At 37.8% G+C, this 26,455-nt stretch overlaps 1 protein-coding gene across 1 annotated transcript in view; it reads left to right on the top strand.

The window, feature by feature from the left end:
* The first annotated feature begins 10 nt into the window (after positions 1 to 10).
* Positions 11 to 26,455, top strand: part of LOC126354678 (corepressor interacting with RBPJ 1) — a 59,469-nt gene continuing 33,024 nt past the window's right edge. The window contains exons 1-3 of the mRNA XM_050004480.1: positions 11 to 442; positions 1,116 to 1,210; positions 25,846 to 25,995. Coding sequence (XP_049860437.1) covers positions 371 to 442; positions 1,116 to 1,210; positions 25,846 to 25,995 — 317 coding nt within the window. The 5' untranslated portion in view covers positions 11 to 370. The remainder of the gene's footprint in view (positions 443 to 1,115; positions 1,211 to 25,845; positions 25,996 to 26,455) is intronic.

Genomic DNA, 26,455 nt, shown 5'->3' on the forward strand with positions numbered 1-26,455 from the left:
TTTTAGTTTGGAATACCTATTATCACATTCCATGGAGTTCCGCATGAGCTAGAGGCTAGTTTAAGAGGCTCGAAAGCGTCATCTAATTACTCGAAAAAGCTGAGCCGGAAATAATCTTTTCTCACATCAGATCAAAAATATCTCTCAAAACTATACCGAATCACAGTGCAATAGTCGTGATGAATAGCGATAGTTTGGTAACTCGAATGTATTATATCGAACTGTGCAATCGCTGTCACCTGTCACAGGCCTTTCAGACGCAGTGTTTTGGAGATGGAGTAGGACAAGGAGAGTGGTTGTGGAATAGTGTTTACTTTGTGTATTTTGTTTGTTTGTTGTGACTAGTGTTAGTGCCAAACACACATAAAAGATGGGGAAAGGATTTAATAATTACATGTGTAAAAAGTTTTTCCATCCTGCCTCTCGAGATAACTTAAAGAGAGTAAGCGTTTTATGATATCTCATTAACAATTTCGTTTATCGGAAACTGAGTTATACCTCAAATAGTATGTTATTCTTGACAACCTGTTGTGTTCCGTAGAAGAATTTATATCATTGTAATGTGTGAAATGTGGCTGATATAAATTAGTAATTCACATTTGTATATTTTAAAAAAGATGGTCAGCATGCAGCGATATGAATGTAAAACGACTCGTTCAACATCACAGCGATTTATCATGAAGAGGTTCCATGGAACATGAAACCAAATTATCTGCATCTTAGAAATGATTTATTTAGAAATCCAGATACAATGTCACAATTTCGTTTGCATGAAGTTAAAGCCTTATACCACATTTGACTGCTTTTGTATTCATTCCCATTTTGAGTATATTACAAAACAGAAAATATCAAGAGATATTGTAAAAGTCATTGCCTAGTTGCATCTTGTTACTGGCCTCATTTAATCCAACCAATAATTTCCAACAAGCATCTGGCTCAATATATAACCACCTATAACAATGTCATTTCCTTATAGAATTGACGCATGTAATGGATTAGTGATTCATATCTGTACTGGAGCTTTACAGCTTTCATTCATATATCTGTATTTATTCTTCGGAATAATGTCAGTTACCTAAATTATTGCTTCAAAAGATGTAACCTCATAATTACAGGTATGGATGGCCGAACAGAAAGCCGATTCTTATAAGAAAAAGCAAGAAGAACTTAGAGTACAATATGAAAAGGAGCAAGATTTGTACACCAACAAGTAAGAATATGTAATTTACATGTAATAACAGTGTAAGCACTTTTTACTGTCACAAGTAAATCTGTTCTGGCCTATTGTTAGTATGCATTCATCACATTCCAATTTTCATGTTTATTTTTCACACACCAAGTACAAGAATGGCTGCTCTTAACTGTTGAAGAATACTAATCATGATATAAGACCCATGCAAGATTGAGCTAACCTGTGTTGTTCTTTGTTTCATACTGTTAATGTTCTTTTTTATTCTACAACAAAAATCAATCAACTCGAGACCAATCATCTTGTGGTGTGGTTTTTTCTTGTTACGCCTGTGCTTGCTACGAAAATGGGATGAGAAATTCCGCCATATGCAAGACACCTGTTTTCCTGCTTTGTTTCACCAATACATGTTTCAGCACTTCTGTGCTGCCTTTAATGGGTTTAATTTTTATTTTTCACTGTAAAATTGTTGTTAGGTCTACCTATTAACATTTGTGTTCTTTATAACATTAGGGCCTATGTCAAAATTCGATTTATATCTTAATTGGCGAAAAGTGGATGTATCCATTGATTAATATACCATACGTGATGCTATTGTACATTTATTTTGGTAGCTATTCTGCTACACAGTATACAACTTGTCATCTACAAACAGCAAAATGAAATTTATTTTTCTGTTTGTTATGCATTTACGAACGGAACGGAATCTGTATCACATTTTTTGTGTGTAACTTACAGTTTTGAGATTCTGGTGCATTCTCCTGTGTTTTTGGTGAAGTAAATAGGGTTACTTCGTGACCTATGGTCACTTGGCACTGCACTTTTTCGATTTCTCAAAACATGGGCAGAGTTTTAGTTGCCGTTACGTGTTGTTGGGGCTGTGTGGTATTCATTTGTTTCATAGCATGTCTGGTTGAGTGAGGCATCTGAGTTTTGAATTGTATTTGTCAGTTTCAAAGTTTGCTGGGTAGTGGTTGTGTGCTATAAGGTGGCCTGCAAATTTTGAGTGTGAGCTATTGCTTTTCAGTGCTCTGAGGTGTTTTGTATACCTGGTTCTGAAATTCCTACATATTTGCCCACATATACAGATTGACAGCAGTTGCAAGTAAGTTGGTATATACTGGACTGGCTGTATTTGTCAGTGTTGGTGGTGTTTCTTCCAAGTCTGCTTTGTATTGTGTTGTTGGTTCTGTATGCAATGTTAAGTCCTTGTTTCTTTAGTATATTACCCACCCTGTGTGTGACTTTGTTTTTGTGTAAGTCATTATGTGCCATTTGTTGCTTACTCTCAGCTGATTTGTTGTGTATTGTGTTTGTTTGTGTGTGTGTGTTCTGTGGTTATTTGTTGTTTGTTTTTGTATTTTGTGGTTTATTTTGTCTACTCTCCATTCTCATTTGCAGTTTGTTTTATTGTGTTCAGTTCTTGTGTGTAATCATGTTTGTTCATGGGTATTATGTTCAGTTTGTGAAGTTAATATCTGAAGCTGGCTACTTTGTGACTTCTGGGGTGATTGGATTCGGTAGAACACTGTCTACGAATCAAGATTTTGAGTTTATGTTCTTAACATTGCGCTTACCAAACAGTGTCGAATGTTGATAATTTTGTTTGCAGGTGAGTTGACAGCCTTGATATATCTTTCAAAAGAAAACATTTTCCATTATAGGTTGTACAATTTTCAGTTTATTTACTATTGGTCCGTTCTGACATCATAGCCATAGAAATTTACAAAATGTATCAAACAAAGATTGAACAAAACATGTAACATGTAAAAAAACTGACACAAAAACACGACAAGTGGCAGAGTTGCCAATTTAATGTTGTATACGGCCTAGTACTTGCATTCATACACCTCTACGCATCATGATTCAACAGAGGAGATGCAGAAATCAGTCACCAGCCCACATGTGAAACTATTTAAAAACATTAACAGTATTTGTATCAAATAGTAACATAATGTTTTTAATACATGCTTGCATGGATCGGGAGGAGGGAGGGGACAAACCAGGGGTTGGCAGAAGCGTCCGATACCACGCGTCGGCTTTGACCCTTGACGTATGGGTGTTCTCGTGTGTGACGTCATGACGGCGCGGAGTTTGGCTTGTAAGTGTGGCGTGTTTGTACATGTCGTCGTGTTGTGGTTTGTTGTGCTCTCTGGTGGTATGTTCAGGGTTTTCGTTTGTGTGGTGTAATGGGCTCAGTTTGCTTTTGCTCATTATCCAGAATTGTTAGTGTTGGCTGTGTTTGTAGTGGAATTCGTTTCAGTGAGTTAACGACTTTGTGTGAATGTTAATTTAGTGGTAATTTTAGTAAAATTAATCGCTTGTTGTTTTTTGTTCAGGAATGGATATGACGGATAAAATTAACAGTCCGCATGTCAAGGGAGGTGTTCAATCCCCATGTGTGGCTGTGTACGTTGATATTGGTATCGGGAGATGTTTTAGATAGTGAAGGGAGACAAAAATTTGATAGTCATGGGTGACTGGAATTAGAGTGTAGGAAAAAGGAGAGAAGGAAACCTAGTGGGTGAATGTGGATTGGGGCTAAGAAATGAAAGAGGAAGCCGCCTGGTAGAATTTTGCACAGAGCACAACTTAAATCATAGCTAACACTTGGTTTCAGAATCATGAAAGGAGGTTGTATACATGGAAGAACCCTGGAGATACTAAAAGGTATCGGATAGATCATATAATGGTAAGACAGAGATTTAAAACCAGGTTTTAAATTGTAAGACATTTCCAGGGGCAGATGTGGACTCTGACCACAATCTATTGGTTATGAACTGTAGATTAAAACTGAAGAAACTACAAAAAAAAGTGGGAATTTAAGGAGATGGTACCTGGATAAACTGAAAGAACCAGAGGTTGTACAGAGTTTTAGGGAGAGCATAAGGGAACAATTGACAGAAATGGGGGAAAGAAATACAGTAGAAGAAGAATGGGTAGCTTTGAGGGATGAAGCAGTGAAGGCAGCAGAGGATCAAGTAGGTAAAAAGACGAGGGCTAGTAGAAATCCTTGGGTAACAGAAGAAATATTGTATTTAATTGATGAAAGGAGAAAATATAAAAATGCAGTAAATGAAGCAGGCAGAAAGGAATACAGACGTCTCAAAAATGAGATCGACAGGAAGTGCAAAATGGCTAAGCAGGCATGGCTAGAGGACAAATGTAAGGATGTAGAGGTTTATCTCACTAGGGGTAAGATAGATACAGCCTGCAGGAAAATTAAAGAGACCTTTGGAGAAAAGAGAACCACTTGTATGAATATCAAGAGCTCAGATGGAAACCCAGTTCTAAGCAAAGAAAGGGAAATCAGAAAGGTGGAAGGAGTATATAGGGGGCGATGTACTTGAGGACAATATTATGGAAATAGAAGAGGATGTAGATGAAGATGAAATGGGAGATACAATACTTTGTGAAGAGTTTGACAGAGCACTGAAAGACCTGAGTCGAAACAAGGCCCCCGGAGTAGACAACATTCCATTGGAACTACTGACGGCCTTGGGAGAGCCAGTCATGACAAAACTCTACCATCTGGTGAGCAAGATGTATAAAACAGGCAAAATACCCTCAGACTTCAAGAAGAATACAATAATTCCAATCCCAAAGAAAGCAGGTGTTGACAGATGTGAAAATTACCGAACTATCCATTTAATAAGTCACGGCTGCAAAATACTAACGCGAATTCTTTACAGACGAATGAAAAAACAAGTAGAAGCCATCCTCGGGGAAAATCAGTTTGGATTCAGTGGAAATGTTGGAACACATGAGGCAATACTGACCCTACGACTTATCTTAGAAGCTAGATTGAGGAAAGGCAAACCTACGTTTCTAGCATTTGTAGACTTAGAGAAAGCTTTTGACAATGTTGACTGGAATACTCTCTTTCAAATTCTCAAGGTGGCAGGGGTAAAATACAGGGAGCGAAAAGTTATTTACAATTTGTAAACAAACCAGATGGCAGTTATAAGAGTCGAGGGGGCATGAAAGGGAAGCAGCGGTTGGGAAGGGAGTGAGACAGGGTTGTAGCCTGTCCCCAATGTTATTCAATCTGTACATTGAGCAAGCAGTAAAGGAAACAAAAGAAAAATTCGGAGTAGGTATTAAAGTATATGGAGAAGAAATAAAAACGTTGAGGTTCGCCGATGACATTGTAATTCTGTCAGAGACAGCAAAGGACTTGGAAGAGCAGTTAAATGGAATGGACAGTGTCTTGAAAGGAGGGTATAAGATGAACATTAACAAAAGCAAAACAAGGATAATGGAATGTAGTCAAATTAAGTCGGGTGATGCTGAAGGAATTGGATTAGGAAATGAGACACTTCAAGTAGTAAAGGAGCTAAATAACTGATGATGGTCGAAGTAGAGAGGATATAAAATGTAGACTGGCAATGGCAAGGAAAGTGTATCTGAAGAAGAGAAATTTGTTAACATCGAGTATAGATTTAAGTGTCAGGAAATCGTTTCTGAAAGTATTTATATGGAGTGTAGCCATGTATGGGAGTGAAACATGGACGATAAATAGTTTGGACAAGAAGAGAATAGACGCTTTTGAAATGTGGTTCTACAGAAGAATGCTGAAGATTTGATGGGTAGATCACATAACTAATGAGGAAGTACTGAATAGAATTGGGGAGAAGAGAAGTTTGTGGCACAACTTGGCTAGAAGAAGGGACTGGTTGGTAGGACATGTTCTGAGGCATCAAGGAAACACCAATTTAGTATTGGAGGGCGGCGTGGTGGGTAAAAATCGTAGAGGGAGACCAAGAGATGAATACACTAAGCAGATTCAGAAGGATGTAGGTTGCAGTAGGTACTGGGAGATGAAGAAGCCTGCACAGGATAGAGTAGCATGGAGAGCGGCATCAAACCAGTCTCAGGACTGAAGACAACAACAACAGGCCAAGGGAAGTGTTTGATCCTAATTTATGGGATTGGGAGCTGCTGTTGAGCTATATTGGTCAATGGAAGTGTCCAGTTCCAGATGATAATTGTATTTAGTGGTATTTGGGGAGTTTTTAATGTCGGTTTTTTTCATCTTTTTGTGTGGTTGTGTATGGGGGTGGGTGTCTACATTTGCTTATATTTAGTTTGCCCCCACCCTATCCGGTGCTTGTCCCGATAGTGCCATTTGGTTTTTTGTGGAAAGTGCGTGTGTGTATGTGTGTTTGTTTTTCGATGTATTTTCGTCCCCATAATGTGTACGTACCAACTTTATATGCGCCATATTGGATTTGTTGTTTATGGTTGTTTTCGCCATATTTGTGACGTCATGGGTCAAAGCAGACGGGCGGGATCGGAAGCTTCGGTATTTCCCAAAACAGCGTATTGGGGTATGTCAATTATTCATATGATTTTGAAACACATCCCTGTTGGTTTGTGAACATTTTTCAACACATTCAAAGTTGATTTCTGAATCAATCATAAGTTGATTTTTGAATGTGTGATGTTTCTGCCAGGGGAATCCATGTTGAATCAAGAAATAAAGAACTTTCCCACAGACAAAAGGGGACTGGGCTATACAAGCTGAGCCATATAAACCCAAATGGCTGAAAATACTAATCACTGTTTGTTTATGTGGTTGATTGGGTGTACAAATGATAAATGGTGTTATAATTATTAGTGGAGTCCATAGATTCAGACTATCAGAGTGGAAATAAACAACTAACAGGTAAGAAAGATTACATATTATCTTCCTGGTGTGTCCAAGAAAATGAAATTTTGGCTGAAAGTTTTTGCCAGTTTGCTGCACTGTTAAGTGCCAGTTTTACTGTCCCCAGTTAGCAGCCACTTAAATTCTATTCTCAGAATAGTGTGGAAAAATCATAGTACTAACACACAATAATGCCTAACCGTAGAATAAATGCGGGATAACTGAATTGTTGATTCTGGCAGGGTTAGTGAACTTAATCGGAGAATAAGTTTTGACAATGGCAGGGATAGTTACTGAATTAGTGATGACAAGATTGTTTCTTAGAACGATGCAGGAGAAGAAATGCATTACACAAATTATATGAACATGATGTTCCCAAATTTATATATAAAAAAAAATTCCTACCACCACTGCTTTTCAATCTTGTGCTTGAGAAACTGTGATGTATGAGCGAAATGTGAAACTGTTTCCTGACATAAAACATTTTGCTTGTAGTAGGCCGAACAGGCATTTGATATTCATCCTTCCTTAATTATATTCTGTCGTGTTATTTATTTAAATGTGGTAGATAAAAAATTATCATTTGTGCCTAAACAGTCTCTTGGCATGTGTTACAATTGCTGCAGTATTAGAAAGGCCTGTTTCATTTTATCTAGCAAACAGTAACAGAATAGATGAAATCAAATAGAGAAACCACTCCACTCTTGGGTCTATTGGTATCAACAGCTTTCCCAGTATTAGGTAATGACATTTTGATTTTTCATGTAACAAAACGTTTGATGAGGTAGCAGATTCTTTCGCAGAAGGGAAAGCACGCCATGTAAAGGTGTAGCAAGATTAGAGAGAGAAAACTGCTGGGACCTATGGATTGAAGAAATGTGTACTGTCTTGCTTGTCTCTTGTCTGTACTGGTTTTATGTTTCTTATATTTAATATTATGTCACACAAAATAGAAAGTTAATTGCTGAAAGGCATGGTCACAATTTATGAGTTTTTCTAAGTGGGTGGGGTGTCAAACTGGCTGACAGGGGGTAGGAGAGGAACCACAAGATATTTTAATTTCCACTGTCCTGATGGCTTCAATTACAAAATACATACATTTGAATTCTACATAGCAAAATACAGTGACATGCCATAGAAGACTGCTGTGGGAAGAGGCATGGCACAGCACTTTTGCACACTTACAAGAAAATATTGTATGTTACATTTCCTTGAACGTACATATTTCATACATCAAACTCTTCAGAAAATGTGCACTACAAAATCAAAACATTTTGAAAAATCTGTTTCTTTTTCACATTTTCCAAAATATCGTAGCTCTGGGGTTGTATACCTGTGGGAGAACTTCAATGAATATTTAACATGCAGTCACTGAGAGTCCACATCATTCCATATATGATCATAATTTATTCTCTCGGCATGGCTACATGCAGACTGAAGTCCAAACCAGCTGTTCTGATGTTTAAAAATACATTGCCAAATATTATGGTTCAGAGGTAGCACCTTTGACTAGTGATCAAAACATCATCAGTCCTCGGTTTGAGCTGCACCACAACTTAAATTTTAAATAAAAACCATCTCCAATGCGGACAAAGACTTCCGGCATAAGACGTCACCCCCATTCAGCCAATGGCCTAGTCAAAGGAGGTGGAGGAGCGGACAAGAGTTCAGGGCACACTCTTGTCTGTGGGATTGGAAACTGCCCTGAAAGGCAGGAAGTCAGCAGTGATCAACAGCATGAGGATGCAGAAGGCAATGGAAACCACTGCATTAAAGACACCTAATGTATACTAATACCATGTGGTGGCCTATAATTGAAGAAGTGTCATGATGCTCTCTCCGTTGGCAAAATATTCTAGAATAGTCCCCATTCGGATCTCTGGGAGGATACTGCCATGGGGAAGGTGGCCATGAGATAAAGAGTGAAGCTTCTGTTGGTTGATTTATCTGTCCCATCTCGTGTATATGTCTTATTGCTCTTTTCTGCAGTAGTAATATTATTTTTAAATGCCCATCAGCTGCACAGCCCCATAGCTCAATTCCGTAATTGAGAAAGGGGTAAAGTGTTCCATAACATATTAATTTCAGTGCTTGGCTAGGAACTATCTTTGCGAGCTGGCTGAGGAGATATATGGCACTACTGACTTTTCTGCATACAAAATTAATGTGGTGTGTCCACCGCAAATTTTCATCGACATACACACCCAGGAATTTACAGTACCATTTTCTGTTGCAGAGATATTACACACACTATCCATACTGTTGTGGTGAGACCTGCCTGTTTTAAATGTCAGTACCTGAGATTTTTTTGACATTCACCTTGAGTCCCTGATCATTGCAGTATTTTGTTACTTCTATTACACCACTAACAGCAAGAGATTCTAGCTCATTAGATTCACTCCCATAGCATAAGATTGACGTGTCACCTGCATAGCTTACAATATGGGAGTTAATCGGTTGTGCAATTTCGTTAATATATATAAGGAAGAGAAAGGCTCGAGGATTGAGCCCTGTGGTACACCTTGTAATACAGGTTCACTGGTGGACTGGGAATTCATGATTTTATTATCTAGCTTGTATGACAATTTAGTGCTTTGCTTATGATTCAGCAGGTATGTGGTTAGAAGATTCATGGCTTGATCCTTGATCCTTAATACTATAAGATTTTAGATTTTTAAGAAGTTCCCTATGGTTTACCGTATCAAATGCTCTTGTCAGGTCCAAAAATATACTTGCAGTCTGCATCTTCTGGTCCAACAGACAGTAAACTTCATGGATGAATTGTGTAACTGCTGTGGTTGTACTTAGCTCTTTTCTGAAGCCATGATGCGAATCTACAAGCAGTTTGTTTTGTGAAAAAGATATTTAGCTGAGAAAGGATAATGCTTTCGAATATCTTACTAAAAGTGGGAATTAATGATATTGGTCTATAGTGGGAGATATCTTCCTTACTTCCCTTTTTATACACTGGTTTCACTACACTCATTTTTAGAACCGTTGGATACATGTTTTCTCTAATGTTGCAATTAATTAGGTGAGCAAAAGTTTTAGATTTGTTTTAAGCACGCTTTAGTAATAGCACTGGATACACCATCCCATCCAGATGAACATTTTTTCTTTAGCATGTATATTGCCCTGTGAACCTCCTGCTCATTCACTTCCACAAATTCAAATTCCATACACTGGGTGAGATGGCATCAGGTCTCTACCTGTGAATCTATAATATGGGTTGATTGTTCACCAGAAATGTAATAGTGATTAAAAATATTACGTATAGTATCTGGGTTTTTTTTTATAATGTTACCATCACATCTTATGCTGAGTGGTGCCATGTTCATCTTGTTGGGACCTTTTTGGTATTTGTAAATCAGCTTCCAAGATGCTTTGCTTATGTTGTCAGTCTGTTCTATTGTGTTGCTGGTAACCTGCTACCTTAGGTTAACATTTTCAGTTTTAAAAGTTTGCTTGGCCCTATTGTATTTTCCTTGAAAACCTGCATAGTAGTAGCTTTATAAAGCTGGTTTAGATCATGTACTTGCTGCCTGAGCCTCATCAGATTTGTTGGGAGTTTTAGTCTAGGATTACTTCCATTTTGACAGTCTTTAACTACCTTCTGGATTTCTCTGAGTGGACAACTATTCATAATGTTGCACTAGGATTGAGTAGAATTCATTCCATTTCTTTTCCGACCCTTTTACCTTGTACACAGAATCCCATTTCTCATTCATTAGTTTGTCTCTAAGAGCATTAATATTTGAGGTATTCAGCATTCGTTTCTGTAGCACTATTTTTGGTATTTTAGGCACAACTGAATTTTTTGTATTCTGTCACCTGACAGAAGTATTCCGAATAAAGAAAATCTAAGTTACTGTAATTTACCATATCTATAACATCTTTGTTGATTATAACATAGGCGGCTGCGGTGGTCTCACGGTTCTAGGCGCGCAGTCCGGAACCGTGGGACTGCTATGGTCGCAGGTTTGAATCCTGCCTCGGGCATGGATGTGTGTGATGTCCTTAGGTTAGTTAGGTTTAAGTACTTCTAAGTTCTAGGGGACTAATAACCACAGCAGTTGAGTCCCATAGTGCTCAGAGCCATTTGATTATAACATAATCTATTCGAGTAGAACATGTTTCCGTCACTCTGGTGTCAGAGTTCACTATATTTACAAGATTGTATGAGGTCAGTACGTCACTGAGTTTCAAGTTTACTATACTATTTGAGTTTGCATCTATATTAAAGTCACTTAATATAGTATGGTCATTAGAACCGGCCTGACCAACAACACTACTGAGTTTATCCACAAACAGCATTACATCAGCTTTTGGTGGCCTATATACTCCAATCGCTTTATGCTTTGGTAACTTAAGATCATTACTGTGGACTAAAATACCTGTCATTTCAGTTGATCCTTCTTTGGTGTGGTGTTCCAGAAAGGAATTTTTTTTAGCTTCTATATCCTTATTAACATAAACTGCCACACCACGACCTTTATGGTTTTGCCTGCAATAACTATTTGCTAGTATGTAACTTTCTGATCTATAATATAGTACATGTGGCAAGTGTTCCTCTATGAATATTTGTAGAATGCCTAATTCGTTTCAGAGATATTGTACATTTAAGTGCATTAACTTTAAGTGTGTTATCCCTTCTTGTTTATTTACCATCTTGCACGAATCAAAATTGTTTGAGTTACACTTTTTATGACATTTTGCATACAATGGTTTTTTTAGAACTGACCTGCAATGAGTGATCACTTATTTCACAGCCTGGCTTTTTTTGCGTGAATGGGACTCAGTCATGTCTGAAATACATCCCTGAAAACTATTATTATGATCATATATTCTAAAAGAAGTCTCATGGTTTTAGTCCAGAGCAGTTGGAGCTTTCTCCACACTGTCTTCCTCACAGAGTTTGCTTATGTGGGAAACTAGCTTGGCCTCCCCTTTCCTGTTTAAGTGGAATCCGCATTCATGACGACTCATCTTCTATCAAATGTACATGGCTAAATTTATCACAATGGTTCTGTAGCTCGAAAGTGTAGTGTCGAATCTCTTTGTTCTCACATGACCACAGTGGTAAATCATGTCGCACTGGCACGTTTGTGATGACAATGTTTGTATGAAATACTTTTGGTAATATGTTACAGAAGCACTGCAGGGCTGTCTTGCTTTTGTTTTTGTATACGCCGTTGCCGCTGCCAGTAATCACAACATGAGTGTCTTTGTTCAGTTGACTTGTTTCTGTTGTAATATTCTCCACCACTGCATTTAACATTGCACCAGGTTTGATTCTCACAAAAACTGAATGCTTTGAAGCCATACTTTCGCAAAAACGTTTGGATATATCTTTTCCATGACTGTCGGTATACAGAAGGAACCCTTTGGTGCTTCTTAAGGTTGACAAGTTCTGTTTTGGTTCTTTAGCGGGAGTTTTGTGATTACTTTCTGGTTCGATTATGTCTATTGTGTTACCACAATCCGCTACTAGTGCTGAGAATTTGTTTGATAATGGTGTCACTGGGGCTGTGCTTACATGTAGTTCTTGCTTGTTTTATTTTATTTTATTTTTTTTTTTTTTCGGCACATGCCACATTTTCCGCTCGGAATGACTATTAACAATGGTGTTGTCTTGAGTTAGGCGATAATTCCAATCCACTGCTTTATATTTAGTTTCCAGCTCTTTATATTTCCTCAGAAGTTCATGATGTTTTGTATTGATTGACACTAAATCATCTGTTAACACGCCTATTATTTTTTCTTTTGTCTTTTCCATGTTCATTATTTCATTTTCTGCAGCACTGTTGGCATGTCCAGTCATGTTCGTCTTTTGTATATTTCAAATTGACTTTGACACATTTCTTGTGGTACCAGTACTTGCAGTCGGCACACAGGATACCTCTTTTGACCTTCTTCACACAAATTTTACAAACCTCACAATCACTTTTTAAAGAAACTGAGACATCACTACACAAAAAATGTTCACTCAATGCCATCTTGCCAACATTTTACAAGTCATGATGTGGCATGTCAGTTGTGTGTGTCTCACAATATACCATTTGACTTTTGGAAAAATATCATCCACACAATTCCAAATATTGTTAGAGCCGACAAGTGTGAGAACTATCACAGTTATTTTAACAGCTCGTGCTCCAAGTTGCTGACAAGAATAATATACAGATGAATGGAAAAGAAAATTGAGAGTGTATTAGATGACGATCAGCTTGGCTTTAGGAAAGATAAAGGCACCAGAGAGGCAATTCTGACATTGAAGGTTGTAATGGAAGCAAACTAAAGAAGAATCAAGACATGTTCACAGGATTTTTTAACTTGGAAAAATCATTTGACAGTCACAAATGGTGTAAGATGTTTGAAATTCTGAGAAAAGTAGGGGTAAGCCACTGTGGAATAAGGGTAATATAAAATATGATCCAGAGCCAAGAGGGAACAATAACAGTGGAAAACCAAGGACGTGTGCTCAGATTAAAAATGGTGTAAGACAGGGATGTAGTCTTTCAACTCTACTGTTTAGTCTGTACATTGAGGAAGCAATGACAAAAATAAAAGAAAGGTTCAAGAGTGGAATGAAAATTCAAGGTGAAAGGGTATCAGTGATAGGATTCACTGATGAGATCACTATCCTCAGTGTAAATGAAGATGAATTACAGGATTTGCTGACCAAAATGAACAGTGTAATGTATACAGAATGCGGGTTGAGAGTAAATTGAAGAAAGACAAAGGTAACGAGAAGTAACAGAAATGAGAGCAGCGAGAAACTTAACATCAGGATTGATGGTCATGAAGTGGATGAAGTTATAGAATTCTGCCAGCTAAGCAGGAAAATAACTTACGATCATCAGAACAGGGAGGACATAAAAACAAAGTAGTGAGGCAAAAAATGGCATTCCTGGCCAAGAGAAGTCTACTAGTGTCAAATATAGGGCTTAATTTGAGGAAGAAGTTTCTGAGAATGTGTGTTTGGGAGCACAACATTGTATGGCAGTGAAAGATGGACTGTGGAAAAACAGGAAAAGAAGAGAATTAAAGCATTTGAGATGTGGTGCAACAGAAGAATGTTGAAAATTGGGTGGACTGATAACATAAGGAATGAGGAGGTTCTCCGGAATATCGACAAGGAAAGGAATACATGGAAAACACTGACAAGAAGAAGGGACAGATAGCAGGACACCTGTTAAGGCATTACGGAATAACTTCCAGGGTACCAGAGGGAGCTGTAGAGAGTAAAAATGTGGATGTAATCTGAGGCTGGAATACATCCAGCAAATAATTGAAGACTTATGTTGCAGGTGATAATTCTTCATCACAGGAGATGAATTCATTGGAGATCACATCAATCCAGGCAGAAAACTGATGACTCAAAACAATTAACAAAGGTGCTACAGGTTGGATATAGAGGAATATTCGATAAAAGTTGTTGGTTTTGAGCAGTGACTTAGGAAAAATGTGAGAAATGCTGTAAACAATGTGGCAACTGTAATGTGACATTACTGCAGATTTTTCTTTTCAATCAGGCTAAGTTACAGTTAATTCTGTCACCACAACCCTGTTTTCTCAGTATCACATTCATTGGTTTCACCACTCACAACAGTTACCTTCCAGCCTAACCTATACCTTGGGCAAGGCTACAGTCTTTATTATTATTATTATTTATTTAACACTTACCATGCTAAGCCCTTAACTGCATGCCACTCCCTGTGTGCTGGCTGATTTTTCTATTTTCAACAGACTTTAAGTAGCTGTAAAGGACATTTAGTTAGAGATACATAAAAACTACAGGTATGGTTTAAAACTTTAAGGTTTCAACTTTACATGGGTTAACAGTCATGTGTATGGGGCATATACTGTTTCCAAGAAGTGATGCGGATTTCTCCTCGATTTTGCGAAAATAAATTTTTGTCAAAAATTTATTTTTACTACTTTATTTAATTTAAAGAAGAAATAAATTTTGGAAAGTGATCATTTGACATTGAAAAGACATTTTTTACACCATTTGCACATAAAGCATAGCTACATACACATAAGCTATTTTGCATAGTGAACCTCAGTGTGATAATGCTTGAAGCACGGGGTGACACACAAACCTTCATTACACTCACTGCACTCATAAGAAGTATCTTTCCTCCCAGCTTTCCGACTAATGTTCTTTTGTTTTACACTACACACTACACAACGTCTTTGTGCTTTCTTCTTCCCTTCTGCCATTTCCACACGCTTCGGAAAATGTTTCTGCGACAATCGAGCAATCGTTGCAGATCCGTGAGAATCCTCAATTCTCTCTCCTCTCTGTAACACTAACACAGTGCAGACCTCCTGTATAAACTTAGGAGTGCTCAGTTTCTTCTCATTGATGCAATTGTGCAAAATACAACCATTGGAAACTGCCATGATTATGAAGTGGAAGGCAAGCTTTCTCCACCACTTCACTGTTTTGGGGCAAAAATTGCAGCTAACCACTGGATCACTACAGCAGTGACTGGCCATACTTGGCCTCTCACTGATTGACATGTGGTGGATGATAGCCAGAAACGTCTTTGCTTGAATCTAGAATTGGGCCCTAATTTGTTTTGTGCTCTCAGTGTGGCCACCTTCTGTCTACCATATAGGTTTGTTTGTTCCTTCATAATTGAAATAACCCTGTCATTTATAAAATGAGGAAAAAACTCTAAATATTCACTAGACTGACCGAGTCCTACATTATTTAGCACACCATGTGACCCTGTAAATAACAAAATGTTTTATGTTTGATCCACTATAGTCCAGTCATCCTGTGAAATGTCACTCAATCGTGGCCTCTTTCGATGATGAGTAGGGGGGAACACAGGCGGTGGCTCACCTTCATCTGACGACAAATCTGTGTCTGAAATAATACAGAACGTAACAACAAATCGCAACATTAACTATCTTGTTGTGCATCGATTTAGTAGGATGTTAGACTTCCCTGGACTATCATTATTTTCCGGCATTTCGTAAACACTGTCACTATCGAAGTCCGAAGAATGATCACCAGTAGGTTCAGCAAGTACTTCTTCAATCATTTTTCGAAGTTTTCCATCCTCATCACTCGCCATTGAAAAAATCAGCGGTAAGCAAACGACAGGACACCACAGAACACGTAACATACGCGTGAAAAACACGTGAATTCGTTCGGAGATATATACGAATATATCGCATTACCTCACTAGGTGCTGCGATCTAACGCTAATATGATGAACTACAAGCATTACAGGACCTACAGGTTGTAGCGGGAACACTAACAATGCATTTGAAATACTAAAACAATGTGGAATGTGGCGGGACGTAATATTACGGTGGCCGCATTTTCTTCATTTCCGCCCGCGACGTAATATTACGGCAGCTGCACGGTAAGTGTTAAAACAGTGAATGTATGCATGAAAAGGTGATATGACAGCAGCCGTTAACATTACATCGCTGGCCAAAGGCGATGACTTATATTATACATTCCTCTTGACCTCTGCAAGTTTATATTGATAACGTATATCTGTGCGTTATGCATAGATCTCCCTTCCTGGCACAAGGAAGAGGGATAATTACATGCTTCATTCCTGAAATATAATAGAATGACATTAGTTACAATTTTATAACTAACTAAACCAAATACAGAAATGTCTCCTGTGTATTACGTACAGTGAAGAGTATAAAATCCACATATAAAGCCCCATTTATGTCATCATTGTTGTACAGCTAAATGAGTAGCATGTCGATGGTAAGCAATGAAAACCTTGTAACTCCATTTTGTTATATTTTTCAGGTGAAGCAAAGCCAGCTTATTAAAAAATAATATTAAGTGCTACATATATAACTATATAGTAGAAACCTAGTTATTGACAAATTAGAGAAATCTATGCACTCTCAAATCCCCCTTTCATGATGGAGTTAATGGTTACTGAAATTGTGCGAATTGTCAGACAGGCAGATTGTGTTACAAGGTTTTCATTGCCTGCCATCAATATGTATCAGTAAACACCATTAAGCAAGCCACACTCCTTTCCCATATCCTCAATTTCTTCTCCTTAGCTGGACTATTGCACTTGTGTGTGTTGTAACACTGTTTTTAAATAGATAAAAAAAATCTACTCACCAAGCGACAGCAGGACAACACACCTATAAAAATAGGTTTTAGGTTTGAAAGCTTTTGAATCCAGTGGCTCCTTCCTCTGGCAGAAGGGTTGAAGGGGAAGGAAGAGGGGTGAAGGAAAAGGAATGGAGACATTTCGGAAAAGTCACCCAGAGCCCTGGGTCAGGGGAGACTTACTGAGCGGTTTTTGTCTGGTAAGTCTTCTCTGTCCTAGGGTTCTGGGTGATATTTCTGAACTCTGTCCATGTTCCTAAATCTCACCAGTCCTTTTCCTTCAGTCCTCTTCCTTCCCCTTCAACCCTTCTGCCAGGGGAAGGAGCCACTGGATCCGAAAGCTTGCATATGTAAAACCTTTTTTATATGTGTATTGTCTTGCCACCGCCTGGGGAGTACATAGTTTATCCATTCAATTACATTGTATTGTCAAAAATGGATTATTTTCATTGTTATAATGTTGAGTGTGGGGAAACATTCCATGTGGAAAAAATATATCTAAAAACAAAGATGATGTGACTTACCAAACGAAAGCGCTGGCAAGTTGATAGACACACAAGCAACACACAAATATACACACAAAATTCAAGCTTTCGCAACCAATGGTTGCTTCGTAAGGAAAGAGGGAAGGAGAGGGAAAGACGAAGGGATGTGGGTTTTAAGGGAGAGGGTAAGGAGTCATTCCAATCCCGGGAATGGAAAGATTGTGTGTGTGTGTGTGTGTGTGTGTGTGTGTGTGTGTGTGTGTGTGCGCGCGCAGCGCGCGTACGTGCGTGCACGCGTGCGAGTGTATATCTGTCCTTTTTTTTCCCCTAAGGTAAGTCTTTCCGCTCCCAGGATTGGAATGACTCCTTACCCTCTCTCTTACAACCCACATCCCTTCGTCTTTCCCTCTCCTTCCCTCTTTTTTTTTTTGATGAAGCAACCGTTGGTTGCAAAAGCTTGAATTTTGTTTGTATGTTTGTGTGTGTATCAACCTGCCAGCGCTTTCGTTTGGTAAGTCACATCAACACTGATGATGCTGCTGACATTTTGTATGTGGTTTTATGCTACTCATTGTATGTAATATACAGCTGACATTCTTGTTATTAGGTTTATTTGGCGTTGTGACTAATATTATATGTATTGTTATTCTGGAATGCAGCTGTAATAATGTTTAATCGTTTCTTATTTCTTTAATTACATCTTCTTAGATGAATTGGTGAGATTTCATGTTTTGTAACACCAGTGATGACTTATTGCTGATTTTAGATATATGTGAAAAGGCTGATGTACACTTACAGTGTCAGTGGCTCTTGGGTTGTGTACTGATGTTGGCAGTTTGTTTGTGTGGGTTGTAGGCAAATGGGTCATACTATCTGGTAGCCAATGAGAATCACTGAATCTTCTTTTGTAATGATTATTATGAACTGGTGTAGTGCCCACTGCTTCACTTGTGTAGACTGCATTGTCTAGCTGAAGCCGTAGAAGCATGGGGTTTTCCAAATATACTTCTGCCGACAAAGTGATTCTGGTTGCTGGAGTTTTTGTTAATCCTGCCTTTTTTTAAATTCTTGTGGTGTTGTTACCATAGAAATTTGCATTCCCTTATTCACATATTTCTTTATTTCTAATTGAGATAATGAAATATTTTCATGAAAACTTTCATCCCCATTGCACCCCACCTTGGGAGTTAAATTACCAATTTTTGTTGTTTCTATGAGAAACCAAATATAAATTGTCATAGATTTAGTTTTGAAAATGACTTCATAATAAGATACTCTCATAAAACACCTAGGGGTTGAATTTCCAAAAGCCTAAATCATATTTTTTGTCATTTTTTAACAAGAAGCCAAATACCAGTGTTCGTAGTTCTAGCTTCAAAATTTCCCTAATAACAGCATATATCCCTTATTAAATGGTGCCTGTGGCATAAGATCAACACCCTCTCCAAATTGCAAGTTTCTGTTTTTAGCAGTTTGGGCTAGGTAATGAGTCAAACAGTCAGCACATTTCCTGTTAGATATACTATTTTATAGTTGGTTATGGAGTTTCGTACTAGATGAGCTGACAGACTGACCTGTAGTGTAGCTCGAGGCCTAGATGGAGTTCATAGTGACAGTTTGGTCATGTATGGGCAAAACTAACACAGTGAATGGAAGATATACCCAGCAATGCTTCACAGTTGCTTAATAATTATGGGAATTGGATGTACACTGCAAACTTCTCCTCCCCTCCCCCCCCCCCCCCCCCGCCCCCCCACTGTCCCTCCCACCTGCCGGTTTCCTCCTCCCCCTATCTTCAACCATCTCTTTCTTGTCCTCTCCTCTCTCTGCTCATCACCTCCTACCCCATCTCTCTGTCCATCCCCCCCCCCCCCCCCCAGCAACCTCTCTGTCCATCCTCCCACCCCCCAAGCAAACCTCTCTGTCTATTCCCCCCAAGCAGTCCCTCTCTCTCTCTCTCTCTCTCTCTTTCTCTCTCTCCCTCTCTCATGTAAAAATTTGAACTTTATTGACCATGAGCTTTCAGAGACATGTATATTTATATATTATATAGATTAAAAAATATTTAACCTGTGTCTGTTCAGATGTTCCTTAGATGTCGCGTACAAATTTGAAACAAATCAGTCAAGTTCTTTTTGAGATTTTTGGTAGCTAGGTTTTTCCTTTATATATAACATATATTTTTATATATTATGTGTATTATGAGTATATGTATAATATGTGTCCATCCAAATATTCTATAGAGTAGTGTGTTAAATTTTTAAGTAAATCAATCGAGTAGTTTTCGATTTTTTGGTAGCAACCTTAAACAATGACTTGTGTTTATACAATGGTATGGATGATGACGACATCACCACCACTCATTACACATGTGAACAGACACAAATAATATGAAATGTGATTGCAGAAATAATACTAAACTAATGGGACAACTGTGGGAATTGAGCTTCATTGGCTGGGATGAACTAAATACACGACAAGCGTCTAATATTGAAGACATACTGGAACAAACACTAACACAAAAATCAGTCAAATGAAACCCTCAGGAATCAACAAAACGCCTTAACAAACCTTATCAGAAATTTCATTTATCCAGTACAGCTCAAAGTAAGTCCGTAAACCCAAACATAGCTCCAAAACATAGGACCGGGAATTTCACGTGGCCAGTATAGCTCAAATGGAGTGTATAGTGCCATGAATTCAGACATAGCTCCAATAGTCAGTACAGGTAATTTGTATTGACCTATATAGCAGGAAAAAAAATCCACACTAGCTCAAAACCACATACAACTTGACAAATCCAGTATTTAATAGTTCACTTGACCTATATAGCTAAAACGAAATCCGCAGTACTACAAGGCCAAAACTCTCACATGTAATTAATGTTGAAAACCTAACCTGACCACTGTAGGTAAAACAAATTCCCGTGATACCTACTTCTCACAATCCAAAATAATTACCAACAACTAACAACACAGCCCAAAAATTCTTTAAAAATTGCATTGAAACCAATGTTGATATACAATACAAGAAACATCCAGTGATGCACGTAAACACACATACCATGCAATAAAAAAATAAATAAAACCATGAAAACATATTTACCAATGAAAGTCAACGATGTAAAAATCTAGCAATCTAATGATAGCATAAATACTATGCCATCAGTGCAACCTCTCAAATGATCAGCCTAGACTTCTGCAACCAGGATTCCCTCTGGATAGAATGACATGCATTGTCCTGCTGACATTTCAACAAATATTGGTTCCTATAGTCCGAAATGCAGAAACGATGATCAGTCTCGAACCATCTGCACAAATGAACTCTTAACATATGGCAGTTAATCAAATTTTGTAATTGTGTTCAGTGTGTCCTCCATCGCAGCATCTCCATTATAGATTTCCTACAGTTTTCCAGTATCCTACCAGTAAACTGAAATCTAACACCTACTTTACCTACTAGTGAGCCTATGTTCTCGTTTTGTTGCTACTAAGTATTTGTATGAGGTGACTGGTTCCAATTATGACACATTGATTTTGTTATATACTATTACATTTTTGCATTTTGTGAAGTGCAGAATTTTACTTTTCTGTGCATTCAAAGCAAGTTGCCAATCTTTGCACCAGTTTGCAAGCTTATCAAGATCTGATTGAATATTTCAACTACTCCCTTCATACATTACTTCATTATAGATAACTATGTCAACTGATGTTGTTATTAATATTGCCTGCTAGGTCATTATTGTACAACATGAACAACAAAGGACCCCAATACACGTCCAGGCACCACGCCTAAAGTTACTTCTTTCACTGACTCTCCATCCAAGGTAACATGCTACATCCTCCCTACCAAGTAATCCTCAACAGAATCATTAATCTTCAAGCAGTGCAAGATCTGGGATACAATTACAACAAATGGAGTAAAGATAAATTACTACTTACTACATAAAGATGTTCAGTACTGTGCAGGCACTTTTTACAATTAAAAGTAAACTAAGCTTATTGTACTTTTAATGGGTCCATCTGCCTCTCAGTGCCTCCCCTCTGTGGTGAAAAGCTGTATGTTCTAATTCATGTTGCAGTCATAAATTTCGATACCCCAGATGACCATACTTTTGTTAATCAATTTTGGAGTGATACCGAGTAAAGCTGTTTTTGGAAGTCAAGAAATACTGCATCTGACTGCTGAGATTCATAGCTTTCAGAATATCATTTGAGAAAAATGCCAAGTTTGGCTTTGCATGATCATCTGTCTCGCGTGTGTCACTGGTTAGCATGGAGGATATCATTCTGTTCAAGATATCTTACTGTGTTAGAGTTCAGAATATGTTGTTCAATTCTAAACAGGTGGATGTCAGTGCCATTGGACAGAAGCTTTGTGGATAACTTCTGCTACGGTCCTGGTAGATGGCTGTGACCTGTGTTTGGTTAAAACTGGAGCTAATTCTACAGCAAACTCTGTGTAGAATATGAAAGGGAGCCTTGTTAAATTTAGCTGTTTTTCAATGCCACTGATACTAAAATCTACATTAATCATCTTTGCAGCGTTCCAAGAAGTGAACTGAGGCAATACATCTGTATCTTCATTAGTAAAAGAACATTTGAAAACAGAATGCACTGTTTCTGCTTTTACTTTGCTAATCTCAATTTCAGTTCCTGTGTTGGTGTCATCCATGAATTTCTGGACACAAGCTTTGGCATCACTGGCGACCTTTACGTATGAGCCGAATTTCTTTAGGTTTTATGACAGATCTTTTGATAAGTTTCTGCTGTGGTAGTCCTAGCCCTCTTGACATCTGAACATGTTTAGTTCAACGTCTCTCTGCCTAGGGCCCCGTGATTTTCCTTACATCTACTATGCAAAAGTCGCTGTTGCTTGAGAAGTCTCTTTACAGTGACTGTATACCATGAAGAGTTCCTCCCATCATGAATTGGTCTACAACTGTCCAGCAAATAGTAAACTACTGTTTTTTTTTACCACAGTATTTCTGTGCACTCTTAACTTCCTATACTTAGTATTGTAAGAGCTCCATTGCTTTTTAGATCAACACCTATGGATATACAAGGTGGATGGAAAGTTTTTCCCTCGCATTTTTTAGAATATTTTTATTACACAGAAGTTTTTCTATTAAAACATGTCTATGCATTTAAATGAATGACTTGGACAGTCATTTGTTCACCAGTATTTTATATGGTGTTCCTGATTATGGAGACATTCTTTAAGTATCTGCCAAAACTGTCTGCAAACACTGCTGTCTTTTCACAGGTGACTTGAGTTCCATTCTTCCTGAACATGTGTAATAAATTGGTCTCTGCTACGTTAACAAGGTTTGTTGCAGACTACATCCTGTTGTTGGACCCATGTGAACTGTTTCTCTCTCTTACATAAGAACTGCATTTCTAGATTTGGAAAAGCCCATTCTAAAGTGCTTAAGAAGAGACAGGAACATTTTATTGTCGATAATAATGACCATTGATGCTCCCTTTTGGATTTTGCATCAACCACATGCAGTTTAGTTTTTCCGTAGCCACAGATGCCCCTCAGTACCCATTCTCTGCAATCCTTGCTTTGTTCTGTGGTCTGGGCCAATTTTCTGTGGTTCATTTGTGCAGATTTGACCATTTTGTTTGTTGTGCTTTGGATAAAGCTCTCCTGAAGACTCGTCTGTAAATGAAATGTTCATCCTTTTGCTCTTTCCTTCAGGGTTCACTTTGCACAAACCACCAGACATTACTCTTTTACAAAATGCAATACAGTCAACACTTCCCCCCCCCCCCCTGGCAGCATGTGTTTCGTTGGTTAGGCATAAGCATGTTTTCCCCAGGATTATCTATGCGTAAAGTCTGTTGTAGTTGTCCTATTGATGGTCTTCTGTCTCTGCTGCTAGTCATCAGACATTTGGTAACTGCCCAAGTACCAATGACAATTTTATACTTTGTTGAAACTTCCTGGTAGATTAAAACTGTGCGCCGGACTGAGACTTGAACTCTGGAGCTTTGCCTCCATGGGCAATTGTTCTACCGAGTGCTCTACCCAAGCACGACTCGTGGCCTGTCCTCACAGCTTTTATTCTACCCGTACCAGATTTTGTTTTTAATGTTTGTATGTTGTTTTTGGTCCTCCAGCTCCTTCGCTGTCACTGACATTGCCATCTCCTTTGTTAACTGTCTCAAAATACTTGCAAAATCAAAACCTTATTTATATGTGTGTTCTCCTGCCATCACTTTCTATCCAGTTTCATTGTGTTGATTGATTGAATTCATTACTTGTTTTTCCATACTTTCTTGTAAGTGTTGACATCATACATTATTGAGATTTTCCAACGTATATTGCTGTCTACTTCTTGAATGTGAAGTGTTCAACAACAGAAAGACTCAAAGTGGTTAACTTATCAACTGGTATTTGTTCTTAGAATTAACTAGCATCATATGAGAATGCTATGACATTGGTTCTGCTTTGGTTACAGTATTGATTCCCAAAAAAACAGTTACCTGATATTTCCCTGGGATGCACTTTGAATCTGTTACATGTATGAGTCCCAACAAACAAAATACAAATTCAACACACTGTTTCATAAATGCAAAGATATTCAGTGTAATTTTGTCATATGGTGACATGATGGAGACCGTGGCTGTTGTTTGAAGACAAATGTTGATGGTGTTAGGACAGCAACCAGCCACAAATTTACTTTCAGTTCCTTCATTCAAAGGATACCGTTACCGGTTTCAAATTCTTGTGATTCATCCTCAGACGGTTTACATGCTTTCTTTATGACATGTAGTGAGTTTTTACAGATTAATTGTCGTGAAACGTCGATTTTGAGTGTTTGTTTTCATAACATTCGCCCAACAGATATAAATGCATTCCCACTGCATCCTCGTTGTTGCACACATAAATAGTTCGCACTGAACACTTTAGATTTGTCGCTGTGATCATTTCTACCACACCACATGTTTTGATACATACAAAGAGCATTTACATCTGTTGGACGAATGTTATGAAAACACACACTCGAAACCGGCGTTTCATGACAATTAATCTGTAAAAACTCACTACATGTCATAAAGAAAGTGTGTAAACTGTCTGAGGATGAATCACAATGATTCGAAACCGGTAACGGTATCCCTTGAATAAAGGAACTGAAAGAAAATTTGTGGCTGGTTGCTGTCCTAACATCATAAAGATATTCAGACCAAGATTGTTCAGAGCAAAGAAGTAAGGAGTAGTTGGACAATATGGAAATGGTACATCACCAGGGAAAATATAAATTAATCAAAAGTGTATAAAATATGTCTTGACTATGAAACAGTTGAGAATAGAACAGATGTGTATTTGAACTTTTTTGCTTCAAGTCATCTTTTTTGTTAGTTTCAGGAATGTTGACCTTTACTCTTGAAACATATAATTTAAGTGTAAAGTAAAGTACATATTTAAATTAAAGATGGTACTGGAAAGCCCAGATAGAATACAAATGATGGAAAGAATAAAGGTGACCATGTACTGTATACCTAAGGTACTGAGGAGTTGTCAGGAGCTTAAACAAGACTGTAAACATTTGCTAATCTGTTGGTTAATGAAGGGTTATGTTAGGTGTTGTGGTGAGAGGACAAAAGGGGTAGGTTATGTAGTTCAATAACAATGGACTTGTTTGATGGCTGGCAAACTTCATAATGTAACCAAAATTTGACACCCTTTTCTCTCTCAATTTTTCAATGACAGTGCTGTTGAACATGACATATCAATTGTGGTTGACTCTCTGTAATGTTCATTCCTGTTATCTTCTAACCCATGAAGCTTATCAATTCTTTTTAAGTTATATTGTCCTTCTGTCTGAACTATAAATGTTTGCTTCTGATTGTTATTGACGTGAGTGTTAGGGTAATTCTTGAGTGTTTGGAGATACATTAGTCCAGTTTTTTTACTGAACTGTTGAATAATATATTGAACTCCTCTTATATGTGAAATTTATGGTGTACAGCTGATGCTATAAGTGAAAGTCTATTGCAAGGGACTACTAATGACATCAATCTAAATTACCATTTTTTTCAAGGAGAGAGGTTGACTGTGATTAATTGTGCACAATGTATGGACATCGACATGTCAAATAACAACGTAGTTCTAGCTTGTCTGGATGTTCTATGTACTACAAATGACTAATATGCATGTTAGCATGTGGTCATAATAATATGACTCCACAGTGTATTGTCAGTTTGTGTACATGCAGTTCATTGCATTACATTTTAGTGCATGAATTTAGATGGTTGGTGAATTAGTTCACTTCGCTGAAATTGTTGTCTTGATGTATTGTGTTAATCTTGTTACCAAATAGTTCGAAGATTTAGCTTCATCAGGGATTTTGTGATTTGACACTGATACGTAAGTTAATATTTGTGTATTCTTTTGTTACCAGGGCGTTGCTGAGCAAGGAGAGCAAGGACAAACTTAGTGTCAATTTTATGTATGAACCACCTCCAGGAACTAAAAAAGAACGTGAAAGAGAAGACGATGAGCCAGAGTATAAATTTGAATGGCAGAGGAAATTCAATGCCCCAAGAGAGGAGTGAGTACTTATAAATGTAAATGCATTACTTTTAATGCTTCTGTTTGTCCACATACCCAAAATAGTTGACACTCTATGTTGTATTTGGATTTTATCTTATGTTTTCTGTTGAAGGAGAATATTTCCCTTATTAGGAGCTACTTGCACAAATTCATTTATTAACTAGACAGTTAGTCAAGCTTGTCCTTCAGATTGCTTGCTTGAGATGTACTGTATGATGATGTACAATTTTCCTGCCTAAATTTGTGATACTTGAGTTAAATCTGCCTTTTGTGTCAATGCTTTAAAGTTTTCCTGTGGTGCATCTCAGTGTATCATTGTTTACACTCTGTAACAGTAATGGAAATTTCTGGATGGAAAAATAAATAAAATAGGGAAAGTCAACCACTTACCTGTAGAGAACTGATGTGTCATACATAGAAACATGTTATAGAAAATGGTTAACACTAGCTTTCGAGCG

The sequence above is a fragment of the Schistocerca gregaria genome, chromosome 3, assembly GCF_023897955.1.
Source record: "Schistocerca gregaria isolate iqSchGreg1 chromosome 3, iqSchGreg1.2, whole genome shotgun sequence".
In the NCBI taxonomy this organism is placed as follows: Eukaryota; Metazoa; Arthropoda; class Insecta; order Orthoptera; family Acrididae; genus Schistocerca; species Schistocerca gregaria.